Below are 10,723 nucleotides of genomic sequence, written 5' to 3' on the forward strand. Positions count from 1 at the left end.
TCCTATGGTGGGAGAGTCTAAGACCATAGGACACAGCCTCAGAATAGAGGAGCATCCTTTTAGAACGGAGACGAGGAGGAAATTCTTTTGCCAGAGAGTGATGAATTTGTGGAATTCATTGCCAAGCCACTGGATACGTTTAAGGCCGAGGTTGATAGATTCTTGAATAGGCGGGGCATGAAGGTTACAGGGAGAAGGCAGGAGATTGGGGCTAAGAGGGAAAATTGACCAGCCATGATGAAATGGCAGAGCAGACCTGAATCAAACCATTTGGCCTATGTCTTATGGTCTTAGAGTAAGTTGTAGCAATGTTATCTTGGTGCGAGAAGCATGGCAACACTTGCGGGCTGCCCCAGTACATCCTCACCGATTTAATTTGCTGCAAACGATGCATTTCAATGTACATAGGACAAAGAAAGCTAATCTTGCCAGAAGCATGGTGTGGCATGCAGAGTTCCCCGGGCACAATCTCCGCTGATTCGATTGATGCGAAAAATGCGTATCACCATATATTTCAAAGTCCATGTGACAGAAAAAAAAGCAAATCTTTACACCTTCTAACTGTACTTTGAAGTCTCTCTCTTGCTGAGATTAAATGTAAAATAGTTTCCTGTTCTAATTGCTAATTGAGTTTTCCGTTTGAACGCAGGCTCTCAGCTGCACAGCTCAACCGATGGAGGATCCATGACTATCCTGCCAAGTCGGAATGAACTGCCGAACTCAGACGTCATGACGCTCAGTAAGGCGATGGAGAGGCGAGACAGCACCACCAGTACCATCAGCTCTGCCTACATGAGCAGCCGCAGGTCCTCCGGCATTTCACCGTACCTCTCAAGCAGGAGATCCAGCGAGGTGTCCCAGGCGGAAGGCCGGCTGAGCAACCCCAGCGTGACGGATTCCTACGACCCCATTTCGACGGACGCCTCCAGGCGGTCCAGCGAGGCCAGCCAATGTGGCAGCCTGCCTGGGCTGCTGAGCCTGACTCCGGTGCAGCACTACCGCCTGAAGGCCAAGTACGCCGCGGCCACGGGCGGCCCTCCACCCACCCCCCTGCCCAACATGGAGCGCATGAGCCTGAGGGCGCGGATGGCGCTGCTGGGCGACTGCCGGGACACGGAGATATTCCCCCTGCCTCAAATAAACACCTCCCGGAGGTGCAGCGACGGGACATCTAATGGGTTCAGCAGGAGGCCCCTGCTGCCCAACGACGTGCCGGGCAATGGGATACGAAGAGCCAGCGATCCTGTGAGAGGTGTGGCTGAACCGTTCCCGGCACTCCCCGTGCACCGCTATAACAGTCTCAATAACGTTAATCCTGCCCCAGCTCCACCCACGACAGAACGACGCAACTTCAGCCTTCAGAACTACACTCGCTCAGATGGGAGCCTCCACCGCAATGCCTACTCCCCTTGCCCACCCAGTATCAGTGAGAACGTTCTTCAAGAGGCCTACAGCCACCTTGATGAGGATTTCCTGCCGGATGACGTGGTTCAGTACATCAGCTCGCAAAGTAAGGCTGGCAGCCAGCTCCGGAATGAAATGAGTGTGCCAAGCATGGACATCTTTGAGCACCTGCCGAACGTGCCGTCCGGCGATAGGCCGCAAGACCGCATGGCCGGCGCGTCTTCCTTCGACCAGGTTCAGACCGCCGCCCAGCAGTTCCACAGCCCGCAGGTGAACCCGGAGCCAAGTAAGGACGATCTACCCATTCAGTGGAATGAGGTCAGCTCGGGGAGCGTCGACCTGCCGCCTCAGAAGCAGAAGTACAGGCATCGGGCCGCGGGAAGCCTGCAGCAGAGTCGTGCGCCCGGAGTCTTTGCCAGCGCGGCGAATCCTCCACAGAGCCTCTCGGCCGCTCAGCAGAACGCGTTCGCGTCCCAGCCGAATAGCTTCCAACAGTGCATGGAGATAACTCCGTGGGGAGCCCAACGGAACATGAAGATTGCGAGCTCCCAAACAGGCAAAGGGCACCAGCACAGCCAAAACCTGAACGGGCAGATGTTGCTTGCTGCATCTGGAGAGTTCCCTTACGCTGCCAACCTACCGAACCCCGAGATAGAGTCAGACAGCTTGCAGATCGGTCACGGTCAGGAGGCGCCCACGTACCCCTCACTGGCCGCGCGGCATCAGGCCGCAAAGGTGACCTCTGGGGCTCAAAGCAGAAACACAACGGTGCAGAATTTCACCCAGTGTCAGCAGGTGGCCTGCCAGCCAGTAACGGAAGGGCCGCGTTTCCGCGGCATGAATGGCTCCGCCCAGGCAAGCGCCGGTGATCCGGGCAGCCGAGGATTTGGCAGCCAGCCACCTCAAGCTGCTGTATTCCTGGGGCCGCACAGTCCCCATAATCCGGGGAATCAGCAGTTTGGACCAAATGCAGGAAAGGGTCACCAAACGTTTACAAGTTACAATGCCGGCAAGCAGCCAGGCCTGCCCACAAATCGAGTGCTCCCCCATCCCGGCGACATTAACCAGCTGTACAGGATGGCCGGCGTTAAGACCGAGACGCAGGAACAACCGCAGCTGCTGAACAACCCCTGCTCCCATCTGCAGCATTACGGCCGGCAAGGTTATGATCAGAACTCTCCCTTCAAACCGCAGAGCGTCGCATTCACAGCTCAGGAGGCAAACTGCCCACTGCAGCCGGCCGGCCATGCCAAGTCTTCGGAGCTGCTCTCTCCGGGTTCCAATCAAGTAACGAGCACCATGGACGTCAGCCACCTAGACACTGTACAGATCGATTTTGACGCAATCCTAGATGACGAAGACCATGGGAGCTTAATTTCAGGAGCACTGAGTCCCAGCATTCTGCAGAATCTCTCCCAGACTTCTTGCCGCCTCAATACCCCGCGCACATCTCTCACGTTCCATAGCATGCCCGTGAACACCACAAACATGGCCATTGGTGACATGAGCTCCTTGCTGACGTCACTTGCAGAAGAAAGCAAATTCTTAACGGTTATGCCGTAACCATCCAGATAACGGGCAGGGTGTTTTCTCTCCTTTAGCCACCTATGTACGTTTTAACTATTCCATCCTAACTGAGGGATGGGTTCCATTGAACTCCTGATACGGGATTAAAGGTGTATGAATCCAGGTGTCCCCGTACACCGTGCTTGGGAGAAAGTGTCTTCCGCTGACATTTTTAAAAATTGAACAGCATCAGTATTTTAAGTTAGAATTTGTTTATCGCTCTGTTTACTGAATGAAGAGCTAAGGTACATGTTTAATATGCATGCTTAGAACATTAAATGAGGCCAAACATAAGCACTGTTTCTTGTAATTGTTGTAATGACCACAATTTTAGTGTAATTTGTCCGATGTCAACATTTTCACAGGAAGACATTTCACTTTAGGGTATTTTTTTTTTAAATGAGTGAACGTCTTTGTGAAACTATTGACAAATATCCAGTTCTGAAGAAGGCCTCGCCCTGAAACTGTTTGTTCATTTCCACGGATGCTGCCTGACCTGCTGAGTTCCTCCAGCACTCTGTGTCTGTGTGTGTGTGTGCGTTGCTATTGACAAATAGGTTTGGCTTCTCAGTCGAAGCCAAGTGAAGTCTTTGACTCAGGTAGGTCTTAAGGTTGATATATCCTGTTTTGTTGACCTACGGGAAGTGTTAAAGGAGATGTGAAGGCATTGCAGCCAGAATGCTTGAGTATTTTTTACTGACTGTTGAATGGAACATTTTTATTGTTTTTGGTCTTTTTTTGTTATGTTGTTTTTTTTTGTCAGGAAAGCCATATGGAGACCAGTACTAGTTTTAGAACATTTATTTTAGAGTTTGTTTGGCTCTTTAGCACTGTATGCATTCTAAAGTAGACATGATCATTTCTAGGATAGCATAGTAGAACATATTGGTTGTGCTTTACAAAAAAGCGGCATGTTATTTGCTGAATGTTTATAAGGTATGTGCCTTATTTTTGTGTCAGTTTTACACATCGGGACCAACAATACTGCCAAAATTTTGACTTGATAGTTGTGCTTGATGTTAAGCAGTTAGCACTCCATTTAATATTTCCTGTTTGAGATCTCACAGGCAGTTTAGGAATTGTGCATTAAAGCTTATTGTTTAACTGATTTAAATATCTTCACCATTGTAGTTCATCTTGTAAAATACACACTGTACCTTCAATACTTTCCAGTATTTTTTAGATTTTTTTTGGTGAAAGCGTTAACAAAATGTAATCCCGTTAATGTAAATACCTTCACGTAGAAATAGAAAGGCCATTCTGAACTTCACTGGTGTTGACTCTCTAAGCTCCACCAAGAAGTTGTGGACATGCCTTTCACAAAAATCCAATCCTGTAGCCGTGTACGTAAACATCTTTCGCTTTGGAAAATACTTAGCTGTTGTGCAAAAAAAGGAACAAAAAAGTTTGTACAATTTTAATAAACCTGTCATTCTTATTTTTTTTGCTAAGTTGTCTTTTGTAAGCAGAAACTTTTAGTTTTGAGTTCCACTTTGAAAACACAGGAAAATGAGGTTTCTACAGCGAAGAATGAGTTTTCATATTAATAACTTAAAAATGGGCTGGTTAGGAGTAAATGATTAGATTAGATTTTGACATCAGAAGATATTTTCTTGTTAAACAGAGAACATAGAACATTGCAGCACAGTACAGGCCATCGGCCCCTAACATGCCAAACTTGTAAGCTATTGCAGGATCAAGGATCAACTTTATTTGCTGTGGACTGTTGGCGTGCCACGCAACAAAAAATACATTTGAAAATTCTAAAGAATAAAGAAATCTATAAAAATAAGTTACAGGTTAAAGTAGGGGGATAAACTAAAAAATGCATAATGCATAAATACTAGTATGTATTTAAAACATTATTGAACAAGGTTCCCAGCCTGGGTTCATAGACCCCTCAGTTAATGGTAGGGGTCCATTGTATAAAAAGGATTGGGAACCCCTGTTACAGGGGGTGGATTAAAGTGTTTACAGTGCAGTGACCAAGGTATTCAATAAGAGGGGGTTGGGGGGTGCTAACTCGAATGAGTGATCAGATTAACTGCCTGGGGCAAAAAAAACTTAAAGTTTTTGATATAATAGTCCTCTAAGGTCAATCTAACCCTTCCCCCCCCCCCTACAACTGACCAGGTACTGCACTTCGATGTCCTATAAGACATGGGAACACAGGCTGGCTATTCTGCTCCGCCATTCCATCATGGCTTATTCCTCTTAACCCTATTCTCCAACCTGGTCCCCAAAGCCACTGAAGCCTTACTAATCAACAACCTATCAACCCAGCTTTAAATATACCCAATGAATTGGCCTCCACATCTGTCTGTGGTAATGAATTCCACAGATTCACCACCCTCTGGCTAAAGAAATTTCTCTTCATCTCTGTTCTAAAGGGATGTCTTTCTATTCTGAAGTCGTGCCCTCTTGTCCTGAACACCCTACTATACAAAACATCCTGTCCACATCCACTTTGTCTGGGCCTTTCGATATTTAATAGGTTTCAATGGAATTCAACTTCAAGCTTAATTGTCATTCAACCAAACATGAATACAGCCAAACGAAACTGCATTACTCTGGGGCCAAGGTACAAAACACAGTGCCAACAGTCATACACAGCACAAAGCAGATATAGCACATATAAGATAGCAGAAATATACAGTCACACACACACACAAAAAGTATGGTCCAAGTTCCTGAGTCCATGAATGTTACAGCAGTCTGCAAACTCAATACAGCGGATGTTCCACTGAGCGACCACTGGAGGGCAGCACCGGCACCAGCCTTGGTGCCACACCACACTGCTTCCAGCACTGACTCTCCTGGACACTGCAAGCAGATGACACCACGGCTTGAGTCCCTGTCCTTGCTACAACGGGCCACGCAACTCTCCTGCTGCCTCACCAGTGACTCGCAGCATTCCGCATTACCGGTGTCCAGCAGTCTTGAGATCACAAGCAAAGCGACTAAGACAATCACTTGCTATTAGACTGCATGCCGCCTCCAAGCACAAACACTTCTCCGATGCAGGCAGCATCACCATCCACACCAAGTCCAACTCCTGCAGTTTCTCCGCCAGCGAGCAACTCACTGATGAGGTAGACCTGCAGTACTTTTAAGTTCTTAATTCCCCCTTCATTCTTCTAAACTCCAGTGAGTACAGGCCCAGAGCCATCAACACTTTCATTGCCAGAACCGTTCTTATGAACCTTTGGTTATTATTATTCCATTGGTTGTAATGTGTCAGCAGCCAGTCTGAGGACTGGAACGGTTATGCATTAATGCAAGCTATTGCATTAAAGTTCCTTAAAGATTCTTCTGCACTTTTCTTGTGTTGATGCTATTATTGCAGAAGAGACGTTGAGGGAGTTAGCATGTTAGTGCTGTACATCAAACCCATGCCATTGTATCACAAAATGTTTTTTTCAGTCTTTCGCTAATACAGATCATGAACCCATCCAGGGTTTATTCAAGATTCAAGTTTGTTTAATGTTATTTCCAGTACAAGTGTGAAGGAGAACAAAATAATTGTTACTCAGGCTCAATGAGCACAATAATATCATCGTCATCTTTATATGCCGTGTCATATGATGTGGACGATCACGGTCTTTCCATGACCATGCTCCCATGGTAGTAACAAGAAGAGGGCATGTCCATGTGGTGTGGATCTGCCTTCTCGAGATGACCTTGATGATGGGGGGTTGGGGGTCTGTGCCCCTAATGGAACCTGGCAGAATCCACGACCCTTTGCAGCTTTTTTCAATCCTGTGTATCGCAACTTCCATACCAAGCAGTGATGCAACCAGTCGGAAAGCTCTCCATCATACGGCAGTAGAAATCTGTCAGTCTTCAGTGACAGACCAAGTCTCCTCAAGCTCCTGGCAAAACGAGGCCTCTGGTGATTGCCCGGCATAGATCCTGTGAGATGTTGATGCCGAGGAACATGAAGTGGCTCACTCTTCCCACTGCTGATCCCTTGATGAGGACTGCTGTGTGTTCTCCCGTCTTCCCCTTCCCAAAGTCCACAAATCGATTCTTCGATCTTGCTGACGTTGAGATCAGGATTACTATTGCAACACCAATCAGCCATCTGATCTGCCTCACCTCCTCATCACCATCTGATTTTCTACCAACAATAGTTACTGCATTTTTTTGGTAGCGAAAGAGACCATTTAGCCCAATAGATCTACGGCAGATCAACCCCATTAAGACCATTGTTCGGGTCCCTGCAAATTATTTTCCTGTAAATGTCTGTCCAGTTTTCAAAAGCACTGCTTAATTTTATTTCTATCATCCTTACATCCGCTCGGCTTTGGATTGGAAATAAAGATGATCAAAATAAAATTAAACAGTGCTTTTGAGAAGTGGAGCAGCATTTACAGGAAAAAAAAGACTACATTGAGGAGACTCCGTGTTGAGTATTCTCCTCCTGTCAAGGCATATAACATTGCCTTGCCCAGCACAGGCAGCATCGTTCGGCAGGATGGTGGGATGAAAGAAAACTCCAGTGCAGGCTCAGCAAAGCAAGAAACGTCTTCAGATCAATGAGCAATATGTGGGGATCATCCAAGTACAGCATCCACACAGAACACAACAAGTAACGAAACAACAGTAGCAAGACCAGCTTTCCCCCCCCTCACACTCACACATTTATTAAAACACTGGCCACCTTTCTTGGTCTGAGGAGCTGCACTTGGGAAGATAAGAGATTTTCAATGGCATATTACTGAAAGAAAACAATGCTATGGGATTAACTGTCCAGTAAATAAAATAGAGATTGGAACACAACACACAAGAAAGATGAAACCTTTTATTTTTCTCTACATCTCATTTGAAATATTTTCAAGATATCAGTGAAGCCTAAAATAATCAACACATAAGATTCTGCAGGAAATCCAACGTAAAACAGACAGGCAGCATCAACGGAGATGAGTAAAGAGGTGATGTTTTGAGCTCAGATCCATTATCAGGACCCAATGCTTTCCATAGATGCTGCCTGACCTGCTGAGTTCCTCCAGCACTGCGTGTGATGTCCGAAATAATCCCAACTTGGATTTACATGTGATTGCTGACAGCATGAACATCAGCGTAAGAGACGTTAATAAGAAAGGTTAGCCGCTTTTACAGCAACGGGCGTTCTGGAGTTCTGTGAGGAACCCCCGTGCATCCTCTCCGTGGAATGAATGTGTTCTCTTTGGCTCCTCCAGTTCCCTCCCACAGGCCAAAGACGTACTGAGCATTACTCATGGTCATTGTAAATTGGCTGTGATCAAGTTAGCGTTAATTGGGTTTGTTGGGGGGGGGGGTGCTGGGACAGCATGGCTCGAAGGGCCAACTCCACGCTGTATTGCTAAATGACAAGCAGAGTAAATATTACCACAGATTGCCCTCATTTTGTGCTTCTGCCTACAACTTATGCTTTGATTTGCTACTTAACCAACGTGCTCTGACTTGCCTTTTTGTAAGACTCAGCTTCGCAGTTACTCTGATACCACACTTTATGGAGCAAACACTCCAGAGGGCGACAAGAGGACACGGCAAAATGGAATCCAGGAGATTTTAATGAGTACCCCAAACAGGGTATCCAGGGAAAGATCAATGGATCAGTGTGGATTCATAGGCAATTCCAAATGAACATTTCTGAACTGTACTTACTGTAGAGAGCCTGACGGCACAGAAACAGGCCCTTCAGCCCATTTAGTCCATGCTAACTCATTCTGTGTAGTCCCATCGACCAGCACCAGAGCCCTCCATACCCCTGCCATCCATGTACCTATTCAAACCCTGCTTAAGCACTGAAGTCGAACCCACATCCACCAATTCTACTGGCAGATCGTTCCACACTCACTGTCCTTGGAGTGAGAAAAGATCCCCCTCAGATTTCCCTTAAATGTTTCACCTCTCACCCTTAACCCTGTATCTTGAGTCTCAGCCAACCTCAGTGCTTGCATTTTGTCCCTCATAATTTTGCATTCAGCAAGAAAGCTAGGGGAATCAAATCTCATTCTCCTACACCCAGTGAATACAAGTCCCAACCTATTCAACCTTCCCTTGTGATTCAGGTCGTTAAGTCCCGGCAACAATCTTGTAAATTTTCTCTGCATTTTTTTCAATTTTACTGTTATCTTTCCTGTAGGTAGGCGACCAAAACTGCTCACAATACTCCTTATCAGGCCTCACCGATGTCCTGCACAATTTCAACACAAGATCCCATCTCTACTCAATATGTTGATTTGTGAAGACTCTCTCTACCTGTGACACCACTTTCAAGGAATTATGGACCTGTATTCCCATATCGCTCTGTTTTTGCATATTGGTTATTATATGTCCTGTTGGGTACGGTCTTTCATTGTTTCTGTTGTGTTTCTCATCTCTACTGTGAATGCCTGCAAGAAAATGATCTCAGGTTTGTATATGATGACATATGTACTTTGATAATAAAGTTACTTTGAACTTGTGCCCAACTCACCAACTTCCCTTGGCAGTTCATCCCAGGTTTCACTACTGTCTGCAGTTACCTTCAGTACTACAGCTGTCAGTCAAAGTCATACAACATTACAGCACAGTAACAGGCACTTCGGCCCATCTAGTCCATACCGAAATATTGACCTGCCTCGTCCCATCGATGTGCAAACGGACCATAGCACCTCCATACACCATCCATCCACCTATCCGAATTTCTCTCAAGCCCACATCCACCACTCCCACGAGCAGCTCGTTCCGCATTCTCACTACCCTCCTCATGTGCAAGTTTCCAGCTCCCTGAAAATGGTAGCATAACAATTTAGGATGGTAGAGAATGCATAACACATACCTAAATTATTACAAGAGTGCTGCTAAAGTAGTTAACATTCTGGACCACTGTTCCCCCTAAGCTGTGCAGGTGCAAGGCCACACTGTAACTGAAACACTTCCACGCACATAGCCTTTGTTACCACACAGCTGGAGTTTTCTTTTATATAATGTTAAAATCATTTTGAAATTATGTTAATATAACTTTGGAATTATGCTAATATAATTTTGAAATCTATGTTAATTGTGAACTACCCTGTAATTAATTGTGCTAATCAACACAATTCAAGAATTTTCTAAAATAAAAATGTATCGTAAACTTTACTTTGAAACATTTTAGAGTTTTTTTTTTACATTTACATTGTCAGTGTTTCAAGTTACAACACTTAAAAATTGCAACAATAAGCACAGGATGGAAGTCGGCAGTTCATGGTTAAGAAACTGCCAGCTTGCTGAACACTGACATGGTCTAAGTTTAAAAGTTTATGTAACATGGAAGATTTTCTTTGTTGTACTGTACTTCATTACACCTTTGGTTAATAAATAAAACCAGAAGTCTGATTTTTCAATTTCCTTCTAAATATTAATAGTATGCATATTGACAAAAAAGTGTTTAAAGTGCCGTGCAGTTTTCAGGCTCTGTAAAACTTACCTGCTCAGACCAATGGTTGGTCAGCAGAACTGTAAAAAAAAATCAGATGGAATGTTCTGGACCATGCAACAGTCCGACTAACAACACCACGCCCCTACCACCCCACACCCCCCACCCAAGGACACTCTGGCAATGATACGAATTATTTCATCCCTGCTGTTCTCACTGGAGTTTCGAATAATGAAGGGTGATGTCATTGAAACTTACTGAATATTGAAATGTTATTCATCACAGTCCAGTGATGATGTTGGAATCCAGAGTAACAAATCTGGAGTGACGGATTTCAACGCTAATATTACATTGTGCTCCTGCACT

The 10,723-nt window shown here is 45.5% G+C and overlaps 1 protein-coding gene across 2 annotated transcripts in view; it reads left to right on the plus strand.

The window, feature by feature from the left end:
• The window catches only part of LOC132402003 (transcriptional activator GLI3-like), a 760,747-nt gene extending 756,345 nt beyond the window's left edge, over positions 1-4,402 (plus strand). For both annotated transcript variants that reach the window (XM_059984438.1, XM_059984448.1), the window contains one exon: positions 650-4,402. In XM_059984438.1, the coding sequence (XP_059840421.1) occupies positions 650-2,967 (2,318 nt within the window). In that variant the 3' untranslated portion in view covers positions 2,968-4,402. The remainder of the gene's footprint in view (positions 1-649) is intronic.
• Positions 4,403-10,723: the final 6,321 nt, after the last annotated feature.

This window comes from Hypanus sabinus, chromosome 1 (genome assembly GCF_030144855.1).
Source record: "Hypanus sabinus isolate sHypSab1 chromosome 1, sHypSab1.hap1, whole genome shotgun sequence".
Lineage (NCBI taxonomy): Eukaryota > Metazoa > Chordata > Chondrichthyes > Myliobatiformes > Dasyatidae > Hypanus > Hypanus sabinus.